This window comes from Rousettus aegyptiacus, unplaced genomic scaffold (genome assembly GCF_014176215.1).
Source record: "Rousettus aegyptiacus isolate mRouAeg1 unplaced genomic scaffold, mRouAeg1.p scaffold_m13_p_3, whole genome shotgun sequence".
Taxonomy (NCBI): Eukaryota; Metazoa; Chordata; class Mammalia; order Chiroptera; family Pteropodidae; genus Rousettus; species Rousettus aegyptiacus.
Genome location: NW_023416306.1, coordinates 142,206,207 through 142,234,144, shown reverse-complemented (window position 1 = coordinate 142,234,144; position 27,938 = coordinate 142,206,207). Strand labels below are relative to the sequence as shown.

The following is a 27,938-nucleotide window of genomic DNA, read 5'->3' as shown; positions in this document are numbered from 1 at the left end:
CTATCTAAAAACTAAGAACTACTACTTTCCCTCTCTACTCTCCCTGAAAGAGAAGTCACCTAACACTAGCCTCAATGCACATACCACATTCTTTCCAGAATGTAATCAATGTGACTTAACGCTTAAAGCCTCAAAGTTCATGATTCTTTACATCTTCATTCACCTCACAAGCATCAAGCATCTTTGCCCAATGTTAAAATCCCTTTTGAAGACATGAAGAAACTAGATTCAGAAAAGCTACTTGAAATGCCCAAGATGACCTGACATACTGCCTGAAGCTACCACCAGATTCCAGGCTCCCACATTTCCAAGGCTGTGGTGGTTCACTAATTATGAGAAAGATTTCTGAACAGTGCTAAAATGGATTAATTAGCATTTCATCGAGGTTTGAGATTTACATATCCTTTTAGTCATAAAAAGGTTCAGAAAACGCATGAAATCATATAAAAGGTGACTTTAGAAGGCAAAATTTAAAAAGAGAGGCTTCATTTTTGGTTCTGACGGTGTTACTCAACAGCTAAAATATTTCTGAAGCCAAAACCTGTAGGAGTAAAGTCCATTTTACAGGCGTTTGGGTTGGGGGTGGGGTGGGGGGTGGGAAAGATGGAAAAACACACACAAACATTGATCTGGGGTATTCTGCTTTCTAAATTTAGGAGTCTGTAGAAATTAAACTCTAAGAAAGCAGGCAACCGGCTAATATATTTCTTTAGGGAAAGTAAGCACCAATAGTTGTCCTCACCTTAGACAGAAGAGAGTCCAAAACATTGTACCTCAGTAGAGTCCAGTTAAAAGAAAAACAAACATGTGGTTTGAAACCATATACTAGAGAAGTTGGTCCTTCTGGAAATGTTTATTTAGCGTCAACAATACCTTGAGAGAAGGATGTTGCAATTCTGAGCTCTCCGACCGTCAATCACTGAAAGCTCTTTGACTTTCAGTTTGGAACTCAGTGTGTCATCAATGGCATCTGCTTCTTTCTATAGAGAGTATGAAAGAAATCCATCACAGTCAGGCAGCAAACATTCCAACTTCGGACACATACTTTTCCTTTTCTTTTCTTTTCTGTTTACACACACACACACACACACACACACACACACACACACACACACTGCTGTGATGGTTGTTGGGGGGAGTGTCGGGAGGAGGTAGAATTGAAACAAAGACTAAAATCTAGTTGACAAAGGGAAATAATAAGAAAAGCTGACCACCCACATTTGAAAACGCATTATTTGGAAGAACAAAGTGCTTCTAAGTTGAAGATGCTAAGCGTGCATAAATTATCAGTGAGTGGTGCCCTCCTTTTGTCCCCCAAATCCCTATGGACAGCAGACAGAGGAACTGTCACTATGAATCAAGCTCAGCTGAGGCCTGCCATTGCTGGTCCAGCCATTTGCAGGGCACATTTACCCCAGAACCATTTGCCTCCTGAGCACTCAAAAAGCAGAACAATAAAGACTCCAAAACGTCTTTATGTGCAACAGGATGCTCCCAAGCCCAGACGGTACCTTTTATTACCGTGGAGCCTGATGGACAACTTGGAGGAGGTAGTTCAAGATATTAGTTCGATTACTTGAGTTAACAATGAAACACTACTAGCATACTTTGCTGCTGTACAGAAAGCTATAAGCAATGACAGCCAGTCATAATTTATGGTGAGAAAGGCATAAAACAATTAAAGATATAAGACTGTATGAGTAAAATGGGCATTAGGTGAAAACAGACTAACTTGATCAATAGCAAGTTTGATTTCAGTAGAAGTCAGAATCAATTTAAAAAATGGATCACAGCTTTAAAACATAAGGACACCAAAGAGCTCTGGAACTGTGTAACAGTTTAGGAAACAAAGACAATATGGAGTTTAGCATAAGAAGCCTCACGTGATCAAACTTTAACTGTTTCTTGAGCTGAGATTTCAGGTATAGCTCTAAATATTCAGTTAAGGGTTGAAACCCATTGTGGAATTACCTAAGAATTACATTACACTATTTAAAACAAACAAACAAACAAACAAAAACCGGACAACCAAGACATTTTGAGCTGAGAGTGAGCCAAGGAGTTTACATTAAGCAAGGTTTAGGTAGTAGCTCACTTACCTGCTTGGAGTTACTGTTCACAAAGAAATCCTACAGCCATGGCAGAGGCATGGAAAAGGCAAATCAAATACATGCAGTTCAGAAGTCACAGCAAATGAAGGAAAGTCAAGGAAATCAGAGACATAGGGTAAGAGATGATTTATGCCTGTAGGAGCGGCCATGAGAGTTCACGGAGATGAGAGCCTGGCTGAAAATATAGGTAGCAGCATGGTCCCGAGTATCCAGGGTAGAGAGAGAAGACAGCATGTGCTGTACCTAATTTTCACTGTTGGCAAATCGAATTTAGAAGAGGACTTAAAACACCACGGAAAGACTCAGGCTGTGAAAGGAACAAATCTTCTTTGAAGGACCACTGTGCTCCATTTGTTCAACATGACAATTTTCAATTGAAGCAGAAAAATATCAACAATTCCATCAACTTGAGGAGGTTACTCCCATTGTCATGTACTACCAGAAATACGCATATTCCCCTGTCTTCTTGTGTCATAAGGAAGGATTATTGAAAGACGAAAGACTAATTCAACAACATAGGTCAGTAATATTCACACTCAGTACCCCTCCAGCGTCCAAACAACGCCTGTTGGTGCTACAAGTAGATATCAGGAAAAACCAGAAGGTGGAATTAAAGAGACAACAGGAGATTCATATGGTGTGCGGCCATTGAGGCCCTGTTCCAGATGCCTCATGGCTGTTTCAAGCAAATAAAAGTCAAAAGTCTCTTCTCGAAATAGTCTATAGAAAAGACTTGGAGAAAAGGAGGAAAAGAGAAAGAAGTAATTGATACATTATAAGAAAGCTACAGCTTTCTTTGTATTCTTTTGTCATAATGGAATGAATACAGCTTCGGTTTGCAAAACACACCCCAGCCTTCAGGCAAAGGGCTTGCACACCATCACTAGCTCGGCAAATTCCTGAAGGCCTCCTTGGTCCTAGCAGCACTGCCAAGGCCAACTTTACACAGATGAGCTGTTTCATTTCATCCTTCTGGTGGGAAACAAAATGCGTCTTTCTAGAATGGCGTTTAAAAACCATATGGCGTTGATAACCATAAGAAACCTTTCTTCTCCTCTGATGTCACAGTTCTCTTTTGTCCTTGTAATTGTCAAATTTTCTACTTGGAAACTCCACAGGACTCTTTCTCAGTAAAAGCAGTTTCTCCTTTCAAGGGTAGAAAAAACTATGATGAAGTGAACTCCATGAGGTCCTACCCTACTTTTCTGTCTTAAAGAGACAAGTTAGTTGCTAGTTGAATTTAGATCTGGCTGTCACTGTCTGCCCTTCGAAAAAGAAATTTCTATGAAGTTCTCTGGCATCTCATTTTCCATAAGTTCCCATCATCGGGAAATGGAGATTTCTGACCTCTAATGTAGTGGGCTAATGCAAGCCAACAACTATCAATAACCAGGTGTGTGGCTTGGCACTCAGTATATCTATAAAATGGGGTGGACAACTGGATTATTATTGTGATGATTAAATGTAATTATGCATGCAAAGCATTTTGTCCAGTACTGGACATATGGTTATGAGCTCAATACGTGGAAGCTACCATACAACATAATCATCTTTCAAGCTGATGATCAAGTCTTTTTTGCTCCTACTGTCATGCTTACCCCTGAGATGAAGAACAAAGGGTCAAGATCTTCCATTTGTAACAAGTGGCAGCAATAAATGTAACAGTTAATAGCTAAGTGATGTATCTTATCTTTCCAGAGGTGAGGATGAAGGATGCCATAGGAGAATTTGGTTGTTAGCTTTATTCCCCTTCTTTAAGAGTCCTTTAATCATAATATTTTAAGTAAAATCACAAAGTTTATTAGATGGGGCATGATAAATATAATAATGCTTCCAGGACTATTTCAAATAAGTTAACGTTCTTTTTTACTAATCAACTTAGGGGAAACATGATAGAACTGTCTATATTTGGCTCTACCTAACAGGATGTCTGATTTTTCCAGATGATTTTTCATTTAGGGCTTTGGGCTTGGAATATAAATAGGAAATTGAGACTTGCACTTTCAGGAACTGGTGCTGGTAGATTCCTATAGATACTGTTCCACAATAAAATAATGACAACACTTCATAGATAATAATAACCCTTACATAAATAGTATTTAATCTTTTTGGGGTTGAGATCTTTTTGTAAATCTGATAAAAGCTGGGGACCCCTCTCCAGAAAAATGCTTACACTAATATTTATATAAAACCCTGTGTTTGATTAACTCTCACCATGGAGTCCTGTTATAGAACCTCAATCTTATACCTTAGTCCTAAGAAAAGCCATCATTTACAATTTCCTCTTTGGCTTTCATGTGCCAAAGGACCAAGCTAAGGACCAAGATTACTGAAATAAATACTCTAAATCATGTAAGTTTTCAATGTGGAAACTAGATACACAAAATAATGAAAAATCTAAAGGAATTAAAAAGAGAAATTCTCTGATCGTTTACAAAAATCAGAATATACCACTGAATGTTCCAGAAGGGACCCCAAGAATGGTTTGTGTATTACATATTATCAGGAGAGATCAGATTGTGGAGTCTGTGATAGCAGTCATCATTTGTTTCCTAAATCAGAGCAGAGAGGCTTTGAAATGACATTGTGTGTGCTGATCATATGACCTGTAAAGAAGGAGTGTCCTCAGGCAAAGAGTGGGGAGGAGGAATGGAGATAGTGAGCTGTTAATTTATTACTATATTGATATGACACTCTAGGTAAATGTCAAGTTCATTTCCCTCTGACCAACTGCCTGGATAGGGAGAATAAATTTATAAGTCTCAAGATAAAAATTTCCCATAAAATAAAGAAAATATTGTTTAATTGTATCAGAAATAGTATTACTATGAAATGAACTACATTCAATAATAAAGTTAGTCTTTCGTCGCTGGTCTGGAAATCATGTATAATATAGTTTTAATGCTAAAAAGAGGTTTTGAGATTCAAGAAATTGACTTTCAAATGAACTTTTGGAATGTGAACAAGGGAATGACTGCACGTTATTAAATTCCATTTCACGTGGCACATAAGCGTACATAATCGGCTCTGTACACCTTTGATTTCTACACTGAAAAAAAAAATCCTGAATAAGAATGGCTTTGTTCTTAAAGCTGGAGTTAAAGAAAATCCTTTACAAAGCCTGACCTTCAAAATGAATAAGTCCATGGCATAAGAACAAAGTAAGCCTGAGAATGATACCCCTTGTACACCTGAATATGCCACCTGTTCGGGCACTGAATACATGGTAAGACATGTTTTTATTATCTGTGAAATAGGAAAAATACTTACTTCGTAGAACTGGCACGAGGATTAAATTAAAAAAATAAGAGCTCCTTGAGAACTAAATTTTAGGGTCGATGAGACTGGGAACTGTGTATATTGTAATCAATACCAAAACTGATTACCAATTTTGATTATCACCTTTTAGTCTACCTTATGGTTATTTACACATTTTCCTCATCTCTACTTTTATACTATAAGTTGCATTGTAGGCCTGTGCAACAGTTTAATACATTTGCATCATTTGAAGTACTTTATATACAAAGCTGACGGTATAGATACTTGTTTTTAATCATACAACATTTCTCAAATCAACTGAGCTTATCTTGTGTGTGTACATATATTTACATAAAATCTCTTCTACGTGTCATTAATCCATGGCTTCACCTAAACTTTACTAATCTGATATTTGAAATTAAAAAAAAAATCTTACTCTGTGTAGTGTTCCTGTTGCATGCACACAGATAATGGCATGCATGTGTTCCTTTGCCTCTCAAAAATTTACTTGGCCAAACAACTGGCCGAAGTTCAGAGAGTTAGACCATGGTTTTATACCTCTGGAGGGAAGAAGGGGAGATACCATAGAAAAAATAGGTTCCTAGTATTCATTTGGGAGTGGAAAAGAGAGCAGTTTAAGTGTGATGATAATTATACAGTGCACTGCCAAAATTAAATGAAAATGCACATGTTTTTGACCTTGTCATCAGTCATGAGACTAGGAGACATTCAATGACAGGCACTCCATTTCTTTTGTCTATCCTACATATTCCTACTAGAATGTCTGTATCTTTCAGTTTTCTGTCTCTCAGCATTCAGTAAATTCAATTAAATGGCTCAAATTTCCTTCAATTGGGAAATATATTTATAGTTTAAAAGTTGTCATCTCAAATTCTTGCACCAAGATGGGAAGAAACATACTTTAATCAAGTTGAGCAGGTGTGTTGAAATTTTTTCTCCAGGAAGTGCTATTGAAAATGTCACAAATGATTCCACTTACCAGTTGACTTAGTGTTAAGTACAACTGAAATATTCTGGTCTATCCTGACTGGAATGACTACTGATTACTTAAATAGTGATTGGTTGCTAGGAGACCATTACCCAATTGCCAGGCTTTCTGCAACCCTGTCTCCCAGGGCTTTTGAGAACTGTCCACATATTTGTCCCAGAGCGTTTTGGCAGCATCCTTTTTGCACCTTCTGCTGAAAGCCAGTTAATTATGAGTCTTGTAAACCTGGGTCTTTCAACCACCTGCCTTCAATAATAAATGCTACCCACATGCTCAGACATGAAGAGCATCATTTGGAATAACTGCTGTTTCTCTTTCTTTAATTTACTTCATCTTTGGCAACCTAAATGGACTAGTATTAGTGGCTGAAACTGACGTAGGAGATCAATGAGACATGTAGCAAGGTCAGAAGATTATTTGAATTTACTAGGAAATTTGCTAAAATGTCCTAAGACTTCATGTCAAGGCCCAGAGGACACCATCCTGGGACAGCAGAGAGAGAGAGAGAAGGCCCATTGCAGCAAATTAGGAATGAATCTGGTCTGAGCACCTATGGTGTGAAGGCTCTAAACACACCCTTTCTTTGTTCTTTAAACAATAAAGTATCTTGCTTCTTATGGGCAATGTCTTTCCGTCTTGTTCTTCACGTTCCTTCAATGGTATATACAATATTGCACAAGTTTACTTTCACACTTATAGGTGGTGGCGCCAGCTGAGAGCTCCTGTTTTAGGGTCATTCTGCCATGGTAGGCAACCATTTGCACTTTTGTGTTTTTCTAAAATGGAATAAAATGCCCTGCAGAGAAGCTTTCCCTCTAAGTGAAAATCTTCTGGCTAAAGGAATACTATTTTTTCTTTTCAATTTCCGGTATATCAAAGGCCATTTTGAAAATAAAACCCTTCATCTGTTATTTCTCCCCCAGCCTCAGTCCATCGTCTTCTTCAGTGCTTGGCAGTTCTGTTCTGAGGCTTTTTCTTAGGAACCAAGCCAAGCAGAATAGGAAGTCTGCTGCTTGTCTAAGGATGCCCCACCCTGGGCATGATTCACGCTGGAGTCAAGGTCCTCCCAACAGAGCCCAAGCAAAGTCCCTGTGCAGATGCCCCACATCCACGTGCTTCTAAGACACGCTCTGCTCTCCTTATTCCTCTCCCACAGTCATCCTTAACAATCTTCCGTCTCACACTCTGGGACTCAATTTTTCCCTTTCCAGGTCCCACTCTACCTTTTCTTTGTTCTTCTGAAACTCCGAACCTAGCCACCCCACTGTGACCTCTTTTGGTCCACCCTTAAGTGGCTCTACTAAGATGCCCCTTGAGGAGCGAGAGGTACCATACAAATGTGACTAGGGCTCGCGATGTGACATCGACTGCTTAGCCATGTTAGCAAGCACCAAATGGCATGTTTTGGCTATTAAGAAAGCGTTGCTCACTTTCAGAAGCTTCTCTGGTCCTGTTTGTGTCACTGCCGTCTGTGCACCTGCTCAGCTGACCAGCCCCACTTTTGGGTCGATCATGTTCATGACAAACAGTAAAAACTCTCTAGGTTCTGGCTAGCTGACAAATTATATATACATATTTAAATATGTATATTATGTATGTGTGTATGCGTATATATATACACATACACACATATATATACACACACATATACACACACACACACACACATATATATATATATATATATATATAAAAAGTCAGATAAGCTAAAATGACTTCAGAAATTAATACTGTGGGGTGAGGATACAAGTTAGGTAACTCTCCTACTAACATTTTCTCCTGGTGACCCATTTTGACCAAGCACAAGTGATAATAATATACAGAACTTCCACCAATGGAGACAAAGTCTTGAACATACATGAGGCTATGAAGCTTCCTAACAAGGAGCTTATTATATATCTTTGACATGTTTACATACACACACAGGCATCTGAACACATGCATGGACAAATACACCATGATGCTTTGCAGGAGCATGCCAGGGTAGACCAAACAGTCTAGAACTAAGATGGTTATGGCAGATGGCCCAGGGATCATGCATAAGGAGACGTTTTTCTTTTTATAGCATCTGGAGGGCACATGTTGTTACCTGCTGTCTTTGGTAGGCAGAGAAAGTTCGTTCCAGGTCTTCCAGATCTAGAATTTTGAAGACTTTTGTATCATCAATTTCGGTCCATACTGTTCCTTCCAATTTGTTCTGCAAACATCAAGTTAATATTGCTAGAATTTACAGTTATACACAAAAAGAACAGATGTCATAATTTTTTAAAAAAATGCTGCTATCTCCAACTTTTCATTCTACCAGATACTCAAAGTGAGCTGGCTTCAAACAATGTGTCATTTTTTTCAGAAGCTTTATCATTTAAATATCTGAGCTGGTGAGAACCCTGAGTCCATACCAGAAAATGAAGTCACTTAACAGCCAGGGCAGCTCCCCCTTCCTGTGACAGCGCAGTGAGCTGCTAACGCCATCCATTGGAGGGGAAACTGGAACAAATGACTTACCTCGGGCAGCTTAGACCAGTTGAAGGATTTCAGGGCGTTGGTGGGCTGAGGAATGTTTTTCTTCTTGAGTGCCAGGCCCAGTGGAGCACCAGGAGGTGGCATAATTCCCCCTAAAGGTGGAGGCCCTGGGGGCGGAGGCGGACCACCTGGAGGGAGGGGAGGGGGCGGAGGAGGAAGTATTCCTCCTGGTATAAGTGGGGGTGGTGGGGGAGGAAGGAGAGACCCTGGCACTGAGGAAGAAGAGGGCCCCCCTGGGGCTCCAGGCGAAGGCCCTCCTGGGACCGAAGCACAGACAGCCCTCTGAAAAGATAAGCATAAGAAAAGAGAAGATCAATGGAAGGAATAAATTCACCGAATGATTTTGAGAGTCTGAAACTTTGTCTAAAATGTACATTACAGAAAAATTCACACTTCTGAGAATGCACGTTTAAAGGGGTAGTAAGTCAAACAGACCATCTAGGCCTTCAGGGGCTCTGCTGGGTCAGTCTTTTGCATTTGGATTATTTGCAAAGCATGTCTCTCACTTCTTGTACCATTCTACAGTTTGGTTTTCATGGAATTAGTTTACATTTTAAGAAGCCAATGTAATTTCCCTTGACCTTATTAGAGGATCTGCATTAAAAAAATGCACACCTCTGTGTCTTCTGCCTAACCCTACATGATCACAGAGGGAGCAAGCCCCATAACCACTGTCATAAATCATGTGACGCTTCAGGCTTGATTCCCCTGGTCAGGGGCTGTCTACTTAAGAATGAGGGGCTCCGGGATAAGTGGGGACAAAGACAAGGCAGTTGCTGTGCTGCGTCCTCACCCTGCTGAGCTCGTGGAGCTGGGCAGTGAGATCTGCCACCTGCTGCTTGACTTGCTTATGCTCCGTGCTCTCCTTTTCAAGTTTCTCTTTCATTTTATTCAGGGTCTGCATCATCTCCTCTTTCTCTTGGGTCTTGGCGTCACATTCTCTCTCTTTCTTTTCCAATTTCTGTTGTAGCTCATTGTGCTCTGTGCCATGAAAACAACCAGACATGAAAACCGGGGACTCTTCAAAGCTAAAGCATTTCCTCTGAAAACTGAGGCTTGTAAGCCTCTTTATTGGTAACTATTCTTCTTCTCTACCAAAGGGAGTGACTGTCAGGCTCTCTCCGGTGTTCGTACTTGGGGGCGGGGGGCTTCGGATGAACAACCTTATTAACTAAATTTTGTAAGAGATGGAAGAAGAGATCTTAGAGTCACAGTTTCTGAAGATGGAACATAAGTGTGAGCAACTACTTGTAGAGGAGAATGGTGCCTATTTGGAACCAAATTCAGAATCCTGTCATAGAAATAGCCCTTTAGCTACATTAGGGAAAATGAACATGAAATGGGCTTCCCCGCACCCCATCCCCCACCCCTCCAAATTAGAAATGAGAAGAAGTCTAGTGTTTATTAGCTAGGTTTGCTGGCTTGTGCCCAACTAGCAGAGAGGCCGAAAGGCAGAATCTTGTGCTGTGAGGAAATGCTGCTGCCAGATCCAGCGTTAGTCCCAATGCAGAGTTATTTTTCCCATTTCTCCCCCAGAAGGTTACTTGTACTTGAAGAATTTTATGCTTCTGGCAAAAAATTCTTAAAACTTGTGAAAGCAAATGCTATCTTAGCATTAAATATCTCCAGGGCAGGAGTAGGGACTGAGCATGAGACTCATGATAATATGGGGAGAAAAATATTAGCTCTCAACTTCCTCAATCCTGCTATAATGCAACAAGGCATCCAATTTAGCATAATGCTTATTTACATTGCCAATATGCCTGTTGACTCTAGCACTGACGAGTGTGATGAGCTTGGAAAAGAGGAATAATGAAGTTTAGGCTGCAGATCTGCATTTCAAATACTTGGCCCCAATTCCTATTCTTTTTATATCGACAAACCCATTGGAGATATAACCCACTGGGGCAGAGCTACACAGAGTCGGTCTGTATGCCTGAATTTAATAACACATTTAAAGTTCTGCTTTCTCTGTCTCTTACTTTCTCTCTTTGGAGTCCTCCAAAATCAGAGTTTGCAGAGAAGGGTTCACGATACTAAAATCCTGGATTTTCCCAGCCCTGGTATTAGAGTAACCATTAATCCACTTTTACCACTAATATCATTCTGTACAGTCAGAGACATATCTAAAAACCACTTCACTGTATCTCATTTTCCTTCTTTTAGCTCCATTTCATTCCTCTTTTGACAGCTGTAAGACGACTTCTTAGCACCAGTCTTCAGCTCTTCACAAATCTGGCCTTGCCTCAGAACCACCTTAGAGACTTTAACATTCAGGATCCCCAGATCCCATTCCAGGAAGTCTCTTCTGTAGGGTGGGGCAGGGCATAGGGACCTGTGGTTATCAAAGGTTCTGTCGATGATTCTGATGTAATGCTAGGTTTGGGGAACTCTCCATAAATGGCAGCCATTTATCATCCCATTTGCTCGGCTTTTATTCAGCCCTTATTGGCTGTGTTGCACTAAAGAGAATTCTCCCCAGATAGTCTCCACCTTTCAGGTCCACAGAACCTCCTAGCTCCTCACAGCCTCCACCCTCTGACTAATTCATCGACATTTGCCCTCTTTAATACAACTTTGCTTCTGAAAAGAATTAATTTTAACTATTACATCTCCTTTTTTTTTTTTTTTTTTTTTTGCACTTTACCCTTGACTTCATTTTAAAGCATCTTGTTCTTCCTACTGACCTTGGCTGTTTTGTCTGTACCACCTAGGGTACCTCAATCCCACACAGTCCCTATCGTTTATTGCACAATTAGCATGTGTCAGAAGTTATGCTAAAAGCCTTATATTTCTTTTGTCATTTAACCTTTACTACAACCTGTGACGGGTTCAGTCTTCATTTTACAGAGGAGAAGACTGGAGGAGAAGTGAACATGACAACCAACCTACACAGTCAGTGAGAGTCAGAGCTGGGACTTGGGACTCAGAGCCCAGCATGGTGCCGGACAGTGTAGGCACTTGGTAATTATTGGCTGAATGAATGACTGAAGGACTCTAAAGCTTATGTCCTAAGTTTTCTTCTCAACTTGCACACATGAGTCTCTATCCTCTAAGGGTATATCCCTAAAATACTACTCATCGATCATTTTCTTTTTGCTATAATCCTTCCTTCTTTACCCTAAATTTTAGTCAGTGTTTCAATTCTTCCTATAGCAGTTTCTGGAATTTAGTTATAAAAATGTATGTGCAACCTTACTTTTTTGAGAGCAACTGAATTCATATGAAGAACTTGTAATGTTATAGTACTTCACATTTGGCATTCACCAGTATCAGTGGTGGCCCTGCTTTTCTGCTCAATGAAAAAGGACAAATGTGACAAGAGGAAAGGAAATGCTTCAGCATCTTTTGGAACGTCTTTCAACACAATAAATATTGGGGTGAATACTTCTGTACTTCACTGACTGTGACTGAAGAACTTGGAGAAGGAATAGGAAGTCAGTTATCCAGCATTATGAAAGGGTATGAGTCGCTGGGGTGTGATTGTTTCTCAAAAGTATCAATTTTAATTTGCTAATATTTTGATGGAGGGGAGAAAGTTATATATATTCTATGAGTGGCTGGCACAGTGACGGGCATAAATTACCCTCCTGTCATATCAAAGATACATCCAAATGCTCATCAATAGCTGGCCTATTAATGTTTTATAACACATATAGCTACAACTGTTAGTGAGTTCTGCTTGATCTCTCTTTTTATGACTGGTGTCAAATTAAGGTCATGTGAAGAAGTGGGCTGCTGGAATCAAGTGGCCTGTGTTTCTCTTTTAAAATTCTGGGTAATCCCTGGTGTTCCTTATCACACTTCTTAAAACCCAGTGTGATTTAAAGAGCAGTTATAGAGTGGGGGGTGGGTTGAGATGATTGGTTGTTAAGAATATTGAATTAATGAATACTGAACAGCAAAAGCTACAAGTTTTTCCAAAAAAATTACATAAAATATTTGCATAAGATATTTGAGAATCGGTATGACAACCGAAACAGCTCGATTAAAAAAAAACCAGCGCAAAATGCCCTTAAGACATGGAAATAGATTATTTGATGCTCTAAATTCAATAAAATGCATCAAACTTCTAAAATATACAGATAATAGAGATAGTTGCTCAATAATCAATAATGTGGCCTCTTCTTTTGTCAGGGCCTCACCACTTACCTTTTCTCATTTTTTCTGCTTGTTCTTTCCACTGCTTAACTTCATTTTCATTTACCAACCTGTATAACAGTAAAGGAGCATTCATTAAAAAAAAGTCAAAGGCCCACTGCTAAACGCATGCTCTCTAGGTGCAGAAATCATCTACTGCAGAGAAAACTCTCAGCGTGCTTGAAACTCGTTTAAAGCCAGATGTTACTCAGGCATATTAACATGTGTATCTATAGGAAATCACATTTAACCTCTGGAACATTTCAGTTCTTCCAGCTACTATTTTGAAGTAGGATAAAATAAATGTCTTACATTGTCACTATTATCTTACAGGTAACAAAATAAGAAACTTACATTCGTACGACATTCTTAATATTAAAGTTTTCCAAAGGTGTGGAGTCGGGGTCCTGTCCTTTGTCATTTTGGATAACTATTTGCTGTATAATTCTATCTAGCAGTAGCCAATACTGAACAGTGTTGCCACTTCTCTTGTCTAAAAAAAAGAAAAAGATGGTGGGAAAATATTTCAAATTATTTCTAAAATAGGAATGAAATCTTGCACCTAAAGAACTAGCCACAGAACCAACACTTCCCAAAGTGTCTGGAATTCTAACATGCAATGATCATCTATTTGATTGAGAAGCACTTCCTACCCTTTTCTAAAAGTGTTGTAAGGCATATACTTATTTTTAAAATCAAAGTAAGTTACAATTCATTTCTTTGAGAGAACTTAACAATACGCCCTAGGCTGTGTTCAGACACACTGGGCTGTCACAAAACCAAGGTTTGGAGTCCCAACCTAGTGTACACCCAATCTAATCAGCACTGTTCAGATGATGTGGTCCAAATATTCAAAAATAAGCATCATAAACATACTCACAAGGCATTTGGAGGCAGTGGTGCAGGATGGACATGAAGTGAGGGTAAGCTTCACTATGGGTCAGCCTCTTCCTCGTCAGCTCAAACATCTGAGTTGCACTTTTTGTGTCTATGTGAACCTATTTCATATGAAAAAGAAATCTAAGTCAAACACCCAAGTTCCCTAACTGCCACAATGCGAGGTAAGCGAATCGAAGGCAAACAGAAGCTCATCCTGACATACGGGTAGTAAAACAGAACTTTAATTTTGCACTTAGGTTACACTTGTCCATGTTGACTCTATGACACACATTACAACAGGGAAATTCTATGAGCTGATGAGTCAAGTCAGAATAATTGTAAGCATACGTACCAGTTCAAATCTTTTGGCAAATTCTAGTTCATCTTCATTTCGGAGCATTTCGAAAAAATCTAAATGTCTAAAAGACAGTTAAAGAAAAGCTATTAAAAGTAGAACATCCTACAAATACAGTCACATAAGAATTAGGACATTAACACAAAAGCCTAGTATATGAATTCGAGTCTAATGTCAAAACCCACACCCAGTTTTCTATGCAGTGTTGCTGCTCCTTTCATCAAGAAAGTTTTAATATAAAAAACGTCATGAACTAATATTCTGCTGTAAGCTCCACATGTTACAGACGGATCACAAGTAGTTCACAGGCTGGCACGACACACATGGAAAAAGCATGAACTATCTCAGATCGTCACAGTCTGACTTACCTGTCTAATGTTGAATTTTCATGTTCCCTTAGTTTATCTATTACAGGTTGAATTCCTAACATCAGAAATTCATAGCGAAGATGAAGTCTAAAGTCCAAACTTTCCTGAAAGTAAAAGGGTGATAAAGTAGATATTTATGCTGTTTAGACTACATAGTCAGTAATCTTTTTCTTAAAAAATTATTTTTTAACAATTTATGTTTTAAATTGTGGTACAGAGGTTCTTACCACTCCTGCGCCTTGGCTTAGCACTGCATTGATGAAGGACATGATGGCAGTCTTGAGACTCACTTCATCTCGATACCGCCCTGTGCTTTTATCCAAGTCATTAATTAATGTCTACCAAGGGTACAAACATAAAAACAAAGGATTGAATCATTACTAACTTTATCCTCATTCTATTAATGTTTTTATACTCAGAAGTTAATTTTTAAAATCTTGTGTTTAGTCAAAATTATATTGATCCATAAAAAAAAAAAAACAAAAAAAAAACCCTTTTTTAAGGTTAGGCCTAAAAGCTCTACTTTCAAAATTCTTAATATCAAATATATTCATATATGCATGTTTACAAAGTACAAAAGATTGTGCTTCATTAACTCTGCATACTTTTTATATTTGAATATAAATATGGTGATATAATCTTACTGTTTATATTGATCTGAAATCAATAATGGCTACCTGTAAAATTTTCAAGGAACACCCCATATAGTGGATTCAAAAGATGTGCGCTATAGAACATGTAGGAAGCAGGGCCACATTGCCCATTGAGTTCAGTAAATCCAAACCCCAGATTGATCAACTACAGAAAAGATCCTCTATACTCTGTGGTACTAAAACCTAAGAGGAAGGAAGCCCTTGAAGTCGCAATGTGAGTAAACGCTCCAGGGGGAATCTCAATTTCTGTTGCTCACTCAAGGCCAGGAAAGGCACCTGTCGGAGGGGTGAATGAAGAAGTGGTGAGGGAGCAACACCCACCTGAAAGCGGGTTCTTTCGCTGGCATACTTCTGGTAGTGCAGCATGGCCTGCAGAACCTTCTTGTGGCCCCCGGGAACCAGGCACACGGCGCCCAAGATTTCCAGCACAGCCACCTTTGTTTTAATATTCTCTGTGCTCAGACTCTGAGCAATTACATTAATACTCTCAGAATGAGCCAGGACGTGAGCCCGACCTTGAGAGTTGTTCATTAGTGCTTTTATACATCCTATGAGAGAGGTATGTATTCGAGACTCTGAGGTCTCATAGTCCATGGTCTTTAGGAAGTTGAGAATACATGACAGGCCGTCCAAGTCAATGAATCTGGTTACAAACCTGTCAGGAAGAGAAGGTTAAAATATATCGGACTAAAGTCTCTCTGGAATTTTGTACTAGTCCTAAATGGAAAAGTATGCAGAAGCAGAAGAAAGGAAGAAGATGTAAGTTTCTAAAGCACCCAAAGGCTTACACTGATGAAGTCTTCGCAATTCCTGGCCTCTTTCTTGGCACAGATCCAATGGTCAGGTCTAACCAGAAGCGTGAAAAAAAATCTCTATTTGTGGTAAATAGCTCTCAACTGACACAAAGAACCAATTAACAGATCATATAACACAGGACAGCAGGAACAGGAAGGCACTTGGAATATCTGTCTTAGGGTAAGTCTTTTGCTGATATGTTTAACTGTAGCATCTGCCCCATGCACCTGTATGTGCTGACTACTGACCAGGTGGGCCCCACATCAATGAAGCCAGAGAGCAACCTGAAACTCCAGGACATCTGCTTATCCAACAGACAATAACCAGTATCTCTACAGTGCTGTAGCAAAATCCTTCTTTTGTATGACTGTATGACATGCTACATGGAATTCCTACATAAATAAAAGCCATACTTTATCATCATGTTAATTTTAAATAATATTTAGAGCACTTATTCATTGTAAAGTCAGTCAATGAGAATAATTCACAATGTGCATCTGCACGTTAAGCCTCTGAAAAGTTCAGAAACAACATAACCTGTTTATCTGACTACTCCAGAATTTCCCAAACTTATTTAGTGAGTATGCAGAACACACATCTAGTCAGCATAGATCAGAAAACCTCTGTCATACACCTGCATAGGATTTCTGGTGAATCAATAGGCTTTTCTTAGTTAGCATTTTATAGTCAAATAAAGGAAGGGAATTTTTATTTTCTAGACTTTTCACCCAACCACATGACCCAAATATAGCCAAACTGGTTAAACCAGTTGGTTTCATTCATAGCACTTGTGCTAATAAAAGGTACTTGTAAGACCAACATTCCACTAAACCTTAGAGGTGTTAATAGAAAATGAAGATGTGGGAGGCACAAAGTGGAAACTGATTGCCCATCTTCTTTTAAACAAGTTTTATTCAGATATAACTCACATGTCATAAAATTCGCACTTTTAAATGCACAATTCAGTGATTTTTAATCTATCTGCAGAACTATGCAACCATTGCCACTATGTGATTTTAGAACACTCTATCAATTTAATCATCCCCAAAAGACTATTTCCTCCTCTCTTTAAACCCAGGCGACCACTAATCTCTCTGTCTCTATGGGTTTCCCTTTTCTGGATATTTCATGTGATTTCACTTATATGGTCCTTTGTGTCTGGCTTCTTTCATTTCACATATTTTTGAGGCTTATCTGTGTTAGAGCATGTATCAGTACTTCATTCTTTATAACGGACAAATGACACTTCGCTGTATGGATATATCACATTTTATTTATCCATTCATCAGTTGATAGAATTTGGGTTGTTTCTATGTTTTTGGCTATTATGCATAACACTGATATGAACATCTGCATACAAGTTTTTTGGAGGACATGCTTTCATTTCCCTTGGCTGTATGTCAAGGAGCAGAAGTGTTGGGTCAGATGGCAACACTGTGTTTACCATTCTGAGCAACTGCCCAACTGGTTCTCAATGAGGCTACGCCATTTTACATTCCCACCAGTGATGAATGAGGGCTGCGATTTCTGCACACCAACACTTGTTAGTTTCTGTCTTTTTGTTTGTTTGTTTGTTTTAGCCTGTATGTCTTTTACTTGAAGAAAATCAATTTATTGAATGTTCAATGATTAATGTATTTCATCCATGGTTCAATTGCATGATTTTAAGAGTTCCTCAAAAATTGGGAGGAAAGAGGATAGAAGAGAGAGAGGAAAAAGAAAAAGAAAGAAAGAAAGCAAAACGAAAGAGACGAATAGACATGCTACCCAGGAAAAAATTACCTCATTGGTTTTGTCCTTAGTGCCGTCTTCAAACTCTCTATAGTTTTACTTCTCTCTTCTTCTTCTTCTTTCTCTAAGGCCAGCAGAGATTTTCTCTATGCAAAGAAAAATGAAGTTACTTCTTCCAAGTCTATGTTTTAATTACAGTATAAGTGAAGACAAACCCTCAGATTACATGCTTCTACCACTTTAAATGCAAATAAATAATAAATCAATAACTAAGATTTGCTATAAGCCAAAATGTAGAGCACTAAGAATTTCACAAATTTGTTATCTCTACTTAAAGTTAGTTGTTTCAAATTTTAAATCAAGTTTTAAGGAAATGTTTAGAAATCTTAATAGAGATTAAGGTGTCCAAACATATCACTAACTAGTCAATAAGTGTACTCTATGAAGGTATAACTATTTATATTTGATAGAAGGAAGACTGAACCTGTTGTTAGTATAACATTGTGGCAATTAGTAACATTACTACACTATCAAACAGAGGTGGGCAGCAATCCTCCCACCTTATCTCTCTTATTCCTCAGCTGAGAAGTATTGTTTCATACTATTTGTTTTATCAAATTAACTTTTAAAAGGAACAATTAAATTGGACCTGATACTAAGATGGACAATTCCTTCAGAGTAACCACTTAAGTTCTAGAAATGATTCAACATCATTTAGAAATCAGAATACAAAGTGTGTGTGTTTGTGTGTGTGTCCGTGCGCACGTGCGTGTACTCTCTCTTCCCAGGGATCTGCTAGAGCAGTGCTCTAAAAACTCTGATGTAGATGTGAATAACCTGGGCATCTTGTTAAAATTTAGCAGCTTCTGATTTGGTATGTCTGTGGTGAAGCCCAAGATGCTGCATTTCTGACTAGTTTCCATGCAACACCAATGCTGCAAGTCAGTGAACCTCACTCTGAAGAAGAGGCTCTAAAGAAGCAGATCTCACTTGATATTATTAAGTCATGAATGCAAGGAAGGCTTATAGACTTATTAAAATGTCTTTTCCATTCCTTTTACCCCATGATAATAGTTGTACTAAAAGTATCCCTACTCTTATGGACCTAGGTGCCTCTACCCATGGAACTACTGGTCCCTTGCCTTTCTCCTACCTGAATGGACGCTTGTCTAGTCTTAGTTTTTTTACCTGTCACCAATTCTCATAAAATGTATGGTTGGGGAATAGATGGGTACTGAAAAAATAATGTTTCACTCTTATCCATGTGTCAAAATAATCCAGTCTCTCCCTTTCTTTCAGGACCATAAATTATCGAGGTGGCATTTTACTTAATTTTTTTTTCAAGTAAATTATATCAGCATTAAGATGTTAACTAAAGCCTAAGTTTGCTCACAATTGGGTGAATAAAGCCTAAAGCAAATCAATATATCAGTATCATTCACAACAACTGAAATAAAAACAGTAAAGTCTTGTTTTTTAAACTTGTTACTGTTTCTGCTAAGGCTGTCCTTTTGCTGGTGATGTGCCTGGGCAGCTGTCACCAGAGCATGGTAGGGGAAGAAGCTGTTGGCAGAAAAAGCCAATGAATTCCTTCACAGCTCTGTGAGACCTGGAAAATTCAGCACAAATCCAGCCAAGTACGTTTAATCTCCTATGGCACAGCTGAACTCTAGACTCTTAAGCAATCACTTCAAATCTGCAGATCAGAATGGAGCCTTTTATGACTATCACTCCTTGTTCCTAAACTTAATCGCAGAAAACTATCCCCAAAGACTACATGCATTTCTTATTGTGATTCACTAAGTAAAGATGCACATATTTATCCTCTTAACAGTGTCAGAGGGTGGAACATCTAAACAAATACAGACGGCATTAGCAGAGTCGGGAGATTTATGAAAAGTCAAGATAATTTAAATTTTCCTTCTCAATATAAGGACCATTATTTTCCTCTCAAAACAGAAGACGATACACTCTTTTTTTGTGCATGATACAATGAGATTTGAATCTAAGATTGTGTTTATTGTATTGAGAAGACTGAGGATACACAGATAAACCTAATATTCTAATATGACTTTTAAAAATAAAATAACTTATAGAAAGTCTCAAGTTTCTGAGCTTCACATTGAGAAGGCTTAATCTGCAACTTTTTGTAGAAAAGGGAGATATGTCTTTATTTATGAAGGTGGCCGCTATAGCAAACATCCCATATGTACCTTGGCGTGCATGAGCCAGGCCTGTGATGGCCTCTTTAGGTGCTCTGTGCACATACTAAATCCCCGCTCACATGAAATGAGGGCAAAAGACAAAGTGCATCCTGACAGAGGCTCTGCTGGTCCAAGAGAAGGCGCAAAGGAGGCACGGAAATCATCCCTGGCTGGGAGTCAGGAACCAAGCTCCTGTTTGAAACCTTTCACTGGTGTGAAATCAGTAAGTCGGCAGGCTAGGCACATTGAACTTCACCTCATATCTCTCCTCCCGAGAGCACACAGGGAAGCCACATACAAGGAAGGCCCAGGTCCTTCTCAGCCCGTTGGACGGCTCTCCTTAACCATTCTGTTTTTCACTCTTTAAAAGCCAACAGACCATTCAGGGGCCCTTTAAGGAACAAAGCATTCTTGTTATGAGGCTTACGTAAAGTAATTGAACTTGTTCCACAAACGGCTGCACGGACCAGTAAGTGCTGCAGACCTCGACCTGGACTGTTCCGTAGACTCTCAAGGCATTCAAGGAAACAGATGCCTGACCCACCTCAGAAAGGCTGGGAGGTAGGAGTGGGGATGGGATTACCAGGGCTCTTTTACAGGGTTTTCACCCAAGTTAGTGAGCACCAAATTGGAAAAGAGTTTTTGAGCTCAGACTGATAGGTTTAAATTCCAGCTCTACCACTTCTGAATTAGATGACCTTGGGCAAAGTAACCTTTCTCTGAGTCTCAGACTCTTTATCTATAAATAACACTTATAGCATAGGATGCTTGTAAAGATTTAAAATGACATGTAAAGTGCCTGTTGTACTGCTTGTCACGTGATGCACACTCAATAGCAGTAGTTACTACTGATGAACAAAGGATGATGACAATGTGGATAAATGCCCCTTTGACAGTTTCCTAAGCAGAGAGCCAGAGCCTAGCTGCCAGGCCATAAAAGGACTCAAAGTACTTGTGTGCCTTTTCAGTCCCTAGGGACAATGTCTTAGGACTTCTGCTGTGTGTTGTCAGGAGTTCTCTAATTCAGTTATTGGAGAGATTAGCCAGAACTATGGGAGGAGGCGGTGGCAACAAATCTGGTGTGAGACACAGAAAATTCAGCCGAGTTTCTCGTCTCATCAGGCCTCCTTAATTCACGAACAGTTAATGCCTTTTACCTTTAACCCTGCAAAGATGCTGGCTCAGTCCTTAAAGGAACATTAGAAAGCTCGGTTAGGCGTTTAGCACATAAAGAATAGCAAAGTGTCTGAGAATTTACTAGCTTTGGGATTCTCTTGGAAAGGACTTTGGATTAGGGAACAAATATAATTCAAAGTAGACGGCTCATGATTACGGCAACGGGCTGTCCAAGGAGCTGACGAAGGAGAAAGGGGCTCTAGGAGTGCCACTCACAGGCACGGCGTGGACCCTAGTGCAGGACAGGAACTGGTCGGCTCTAGATAAGGCATGGAATCAGTCAGTAAAGGACAAATGAACCTAACTGCCCCAAAAACTGAAGAAAGGGAAAATCCGTAACGTTTAGTACTTCTCCATTTATAGAAGTAAATTCATTAACAAAGAAGCAACTGCCCTTGTTAGAACCTCACACAATGCCAACTTAATTAGAAAGAGAGACAGTCTGCCTGACAGTCTTTTCCCCTAACAGCCGGGAACAAGAATTCAGAAAATAACCTTTACATGCAGGAAATGTAAATGGCTCTAACTTCTTATTGCTTAGGTGGTCATCATGAGCCTCGCATTCTGCTAACATAGTCATATGAATGTTGAACGTGGCCTTTCCTCATCTCTGCCACTGTGCAGGATGCCTTGTATAAGGAGGATCTGGCGGTTATTTTCTGCTCTTTTCTGCTGTGCTTTTAGTCTAGAAACTTTCAAGACAAAACCCTCTATAATTTATACAGCCCTGTTCGCATTTACCAGGCTGTTTATTATTCGTTGTATGACAGCAGAAGAAGCATCTTTAAAGAAAAAGCTAGAAAAGAGGACATTACTAAAAGTCAAAGCCTCTGAAAGTTCAGCAAAAGTGTGAAAGATTCACACATTCTAGTCAGTTTTTAACTTTTGCAGCAGCAGCAAAATGTTTGCTTTAAGTGATAAGAAATTAATTCTCCACAAGGACTCTGGGGAAGGCAAGGAAGAAGGAGGTAGAGATAAGTATTATGGAGCTGTCATCTGCATGGATAGTATAAACGCAAAGTCGAATCTAACAAGTCGACTCTTAAAATCATGAATGTGCCCACTGAGGCAGAGACAGTTCTACTGTGGGCAACCTCTAATGCTTATTAGCAGAAACAGGATTTAAGCTACTAAGTAAGGCTCAGAGGCTGATGATTTGCTTTCTACTGCATATTTTAGCTGGGATCAATATGTGCCCCTCAAGCTGTTCTGAACACTGACATCACAGAGACAGCCATGTGAGCAGAATGCATAATTTAGACATCGAGAATGCATTTTAAGCAATCACTGCACCAAAAATACATATACCAAAGATGTTCCAAGGACATCTCAGTATTGTTGTTATTATTATTATTATGTCTCTTCATTAAACCACTTGTACCATGAACTCCTTTTGTTATTTATAGAAGTAAAAGAGTACTTTGGTGCCTGGGAAAATCAAGAAGCCAGGAACTAAGCAAGTCCTCGGTAAGAAAGATAACGGAAGGAGAACAATGAAGAAATGGTTTTACTGCACTATTTTTAAATGGCAATAACTTTGAGAATTGTGCTGCCATAACTAAATTCCAGATGATTGGTAAGAGCAATTGCAAATTACAGTTGAACATAAGCCAGATTTAAGATTATAGTTCCTCTTATAACATTAAACTCACTTATACTTTAGTGTGTGCTGATTTTATTTAAAACATACTGGAAAAAAAGCACTTTGCCAAGTACACTCCTGCCTGCATCTCCCCCTTTCCCAACAGGGGACATTTGGAATGGAGTTTGGAAAGACAATGACATTTGGTAGTTCTTACTCGAGTGAATTTATTATGCAACTGTGTGCTTCGTACTAGACTTCATTTTAAACCGTCATAGAACAGTAAGTATACCTACAGCAGCCATGGAATTCAGCTGGTCGATGTAGAATTCAGGCCAGCTTGTTGCTCCCTTGTTTTCTTCCTGCTCCTGAAGAGAGAAAAACACAGGTGAAAAACCATCAGATGTATATACATGATGGTCTTCTGATTTCCAGAGCATCCAGACAATGGCCCACACAAACTGAGATAGAAAATATTTGTCTGTAAATGTTGGCTTTAAATCAGACTGTCCGCTTTACAAGGGTGGTCTCCCCGACCCAGTTTCCACAGAGAGTACGGAAGTCATTTAAATGGGAACTTAGCCACATCACGGTGTGAAGTCGTTTTCCTTCAGGGCCACAACAACATTGGGCAGGGCACTGTGGTTGTCACAAGAACAAAGGATGTGAAAGTCCCGTGTCACACTGAGGACAGCACTGCTGGACTATTCGTCTGGATGAAATCCACAAGAGATGAAAAGCTGCCTTAAAAAATGACCACAGGATTTGTCCAGTTGTTAACTAGACTTTTTCAGTTATTCAGACGCCAGCAGACAGTAAAAATTTTGAAGGGTTTCATTTGATGTGACCAAAACGAGGTACTGCTTCAGATGAGGAGGGAGAAGAAAGCATGACATCGAATGCAAGGTAGTCAAATGAACCACATTAGTCTCAGGCCCATCCTTCATGCTGGGACAGATTTTGAGTTTGGATAGAAAATGCAATCCGTCTGGGCTGAAGAGAACTGAAACCCAAGGAATTCAGGAACTCACTCCTAAACTGCTCCAGCCAGTCTTGCATCTTACAAACCGGGGTAACTTATATCCAGCACCAGAGCCCCTCGGGCTTCTGTGGGTAGGACATCTGTGCCAGTCTGAACCTATACCTCAAACCTCAATAAAACTCAGGCAACACCATCAGAGCCCCCATCAAAAGATAGCATTGTGGTCAGGGATTTCCACGTATGCTTGCAAATAGATGTGCTGTAAGTCACTTGTGTGATCAAACAAACTCAGCTATTTTTGAGCTTCGTATGTAGAGAGCACTTAGTACCATCGATATCCCTGTCCCCTAGAGAAGATGCTAGACAGGTACACAAGCTGCTACGGGACAGTGAAGTAGTAGTTACCTATTTCCTGATGTCAGAATCCCAATCCCTGGGAGAACAGTTTCTAGGTGGGGCTTTTAATTTCAGTCCTATATTTACCTCAAAAAACAAAAACAAAAAACCTCAACATTTTTGCTAAGCAAATCTTTCTAGGAAGGTCTACTTGGGAAAAATAAAAGAAACTTAATTTCAAAACTATTCTTCAAGTGGTCACAAAAAAAGGGGGCAAAGTAACTATTGCTTACAGTGCCTTAAAAGCTGGAAGTAACTGATATCTGAACTTAGGCAGTTGCATGAATTTCATTTGGATTGAACAAGCCAGATGATGGGGACAAAGGCTGCAGCAGCAGCTTTGAAGTTGGGCTGGATTACACTTCCATGGTTTTTAAAAGCTTAGGAAATCTGATGAGTTTTAACATGTTAATAAACTAGCTACAATGGTGGTGTAAATGCTGACCCCTTCTCTCCTCTTAAAATGGAGTATTAAAGTTGGCAAAACCTCACTGTTACCAATGTATCCAGCAAGCCAAAATCCATACTGGTATTCCATGGTATTTGAACCTATAAAGTAAAACAGAAGGTGCCAGATCTTTTCATTCCCCCAAACTAGGGCAAATTTCCAAAACTACAAACAAAAATCACACCGCATGTCTGGGGTCCCATGAGAGCCTTTCTGTTGTAAGCTTAATAGTCATGGTTATGGAACAGAGATCATTTTAGAAACTGAATATTAGTATATATGAAGAAATTTTTACACTTTGGAAACACTTTAATAATGTAAACAGATTAAGAATAGATCTAGACACTGTAGTCAAAATAAAGGGAAGAAAGACTCATTTTTATTTCACATGCCTCAGTCCTGAGAAAATCAAATGAGTGTATGTGAAAGCTTCTTGTAAATGTACTGTTATCACTATATGTCTGGGGGGTGAGCCTTAGAGTTCTACATTTCAGCAATGTATCTCCAGTTTCCCCTATGTCCTCCTGGTCCTTCTATACAGGTATGTGCTACAGTCGCCGAGTGAAACTCACATCTGTGAATCAACTCTCTCCTACTTTGTGTGGCTGCTACAGAAGCACAGAATAGAAGGAGATGAATGCAATTGTTCCCTGGAAGTCCCCTAAGCAGCCCTGGACACTGAGACATGTCAAAGGGAGACACTCTCCTGAGAAGTCCATGAAAGAAACCCCTGATGGAAGTGCAACATGAATAACATTCCTGGAAGGCAACTGGGTCCTATATATTACCAGATGCTAACAGGTATTATTCTTTGAACCATCTGTCTCAATTCTATTTATTTGTTCTGGAGAAACAAGTGGAAAGATATACAAGATTGTATAAACTGTATTAGTTATAATGGAAGCAACAGCAATATCCAACACATATATAGCTTACTACATGTCAAACACTGTTCTAAGCATTGTGCTCTGCATTTGCTCTACCCTACGAGGGAGGTGCTGTTATAATGTTCATTTTACTAAAAAGGAAAAAAGAGGCAAAGAGAAGAGAGGTGAGCTGCCAAAGGTCCTCCTGCTGAAAAAAAATCAGTGCAACTTCTATGATTGGACCTCAGATGAATCACAAGCAGTAAACATTAAGTGCAAAGCGGGCCTTTCAGTCTTAACCATTTCACATTATATAAGAAACTCAAACACGGCTAATGGCCGAAAATGAGTTTGCCTTTCCCTAAACGCTTATGGCTATTTTTGTTATATTTAACATTTCTGGATATTATTTTAAGGCCTGATGTCTCTCCTGGGTCACCTCTGATCCTCCTCTCTCTAGACTCGTTCTATGGGAACTCTTCTGGCCATCTATCAATGGCCTACTCTACTCATCTTTATAATCTTAAGAAACGTTTTCCTAACCTGTGCTATTCTGTTCTATACCTCAGGCGAAAAGCCAAATTCATGAGGATTTCTCAAGAGCACTTGGAGATGAGCAGATAGCACTGAGCAGCTCTGGACACTGAAACCATAAATAAATCCCTCCCCAGACCATACATACCTAACCCTATTTTTGGTTACTTCCTTTAGCAATTCCATTAGAATTTTTCTCTAGTAAGGAAGAATATTGCCTTTATTCTATTCTTTTAAGAAAGTCGTTTTTTTCCTCTCTTTTAAAACAGATTGTGGTCAACAACGACACTTAGAGAAGGTTGCCCTATGGGAATACCAATTTTAGCAATCATGTGAAATGTGATTTTGTTCTACCTACAAAAGGGATAATTTATATTAAAATCTAGTTTTGTTTCCTCTTGAAAATGTAATAACCATCTAAGCTTATATATCTATGTTCAGAAGGTCTATTAGATCATCAGAACTGAACTGATATATTTTAAACTTTCCATTGATAATTGGTTTTTGAGAATATTTGCAAACATAAAATGATTTCCAGAGAGATGGTACAGTAGAATAATGGCCAGATAAGCCATATGAAGATGAGATTCCAGAACTTACCTTTTGGTTTACTTAATCAGCATTTTTCAGTAAGTTTGAATTCATCTGGGCTTCATTTTTCTTCTCTCCAAAATAAGAGGGTGAAACCAATTGTTTCTAAAGTCTCTACAAGCTCCAAGATTCTATATAGTTCTAATAATAAGATGTCATGAAAATACAGTGTTTACTGTACTTAGATGGCCCAATTTCTAAAACTGAAAACTTAATTTTAATTGATGTTGTTCAGTGACTCAGTTAGAAAGCTCTTAACTTTCAATAGCTACCTAACTCTATAAGGCATCTAGAGGGGGAAAAAAATCTCAACATTGTTTTATTATTTCTCTAATCCAACTCATCTTGTTTCCTTAGTAGGTTGATAGTCATCAATAAGAGAATACTCATGGACAAAATTTCCTGCTAGATGGACACTCTGACAATTTGCCTTTGGTTTTTAGCCTACTCTGACTACTGTTTTAACCTCTTGGTTGTCCACGTTGTTCCCATTTTCTCAAATTCCAATGAAACAAAACAAAAACCTCTTTGCTAGGGAACTTGTATAGTACAAAGACTTTCAAGAACACTGATCCTTTTCTTTTTTTCTTAAATCAGATTTTAACCAACCAACTCATTTAGAAGATATAGGAATACATAAGTCTTCCTAACCTCATTTCATTTCCAATTGGCACATTCTTCATTCCAAATCCCTGGCAGTGGCTCGTAAAAAATGTCCAAGAGATCCTCCCCTTTCCTCTTTAAATGCACAACACTGCGTTTATTTTTCTCAATTTCACTTTGCCCAGAAGAATACATTTTGCATTATTTCCTTCTTTGCACTGTTTCTGAGGCAGACATTCAGAGCTGTAGCCCAGACTTCTGTCTCTCACTTCATTATCATCTTTCTCTACCAGCCTGAGCTGACTACGTGCCACTTCTACCACCACTAACAGACATGAATTTGAATTTGAACCCTCGGTCACACGTTACCTCAAGTGACTTATAGGCAGGTAAGTTAAGTAACCTCTCTGTGTGACTCAGTTTGAGTTTTCCTTATGTGTAAAATGGGTGTCTACCTCACAGGAAGATTGTAAGGATTTAATAAGCTAATAAAAGTAAAGAAAGCACTGGGAATAGTATACACAGAACATGCTCAATAAATGTCAGCTAGGTTGATAATGATGCTATTTCAGAATCTCCAACTACAGTCACTCTAAGTCCTCGTAACTAAGACTGTAAAAATAGTTTGGAGGTATATTTGGCAGTACTTGTTCAAATTTAAAACACACCCAGCCTTTGACCCTGTAAGTCTACTTTCAGGAATTTACCCCATAATTATATATTCACATTGCATA

At 39.1% G+C, this 27,938-nt stretch overlaps 1 protein-coding gene across 3 annotated transcripts in view; it reads right to left on the bottom strand.

Annotated features, from left to right (window-relative positions):
- Positions 1-27,938, bottom strand: part of DAAM1 (dishevelled associated activator of morphogenesis 1) — a 150,662-nt gene that overhangs the window by 31,362 nt on the left and 91,362 nt on the right. For 2 of the 3 annotated variants that reach the window (XM_036218349.1, XM_036218350.1), the window contains exons 4-17: positions 23,081-23,152; positions 17,874-17,968; positions 15,618-15,951; positions 14,871-14,981; positions 14,644-14,747; positions 14,273-14,339; positions 13,922-14,039; positions 13,396-13,534; positions 13,054-13,112; positions 9,695-9,882; positions 8,884-9,183; positions 8,468-8,575; positions 2,100-2,129; positions 874-980 (exon numbers count right to left, since the gene is read on the bottom strand). In XM_036218349.1, coding sequence (XP_036074242.1) covers positions 874-980; positions 2,100-2,129; positions 8,468-8,575; positions 8,884-9,183; positions 9,695-9,882; positions 13,054-13,112; positions 13,396-13,534; positions 13,922-14,039; positions 14,273-14,339; positions 14,644-14,747; positions 14,871-14,981; positions 15,618-15,951; positions 17,874-17,968; positions 23,081-23,152 — 1,832 coding nt within the window. The remainder of the gene's footprint in view (positions 1-873; positions 981-2,099; positions 2,130-8,467; positions 8,576-8,883; positions 9,184-9,694; positions 9,883-13,053; positions 13,113-13,395; positions 13,535-13,921; positions 14,040-14,272; positions 14,340-14,643; positions 14,748-14,870; positions 14,982-15,617; positions 15,952-17,873; positions 17,969-23,080; positions 23,153-27,938) is intronic. The other variant, XM_036218351.1, reaches the window with a different exon arrangement.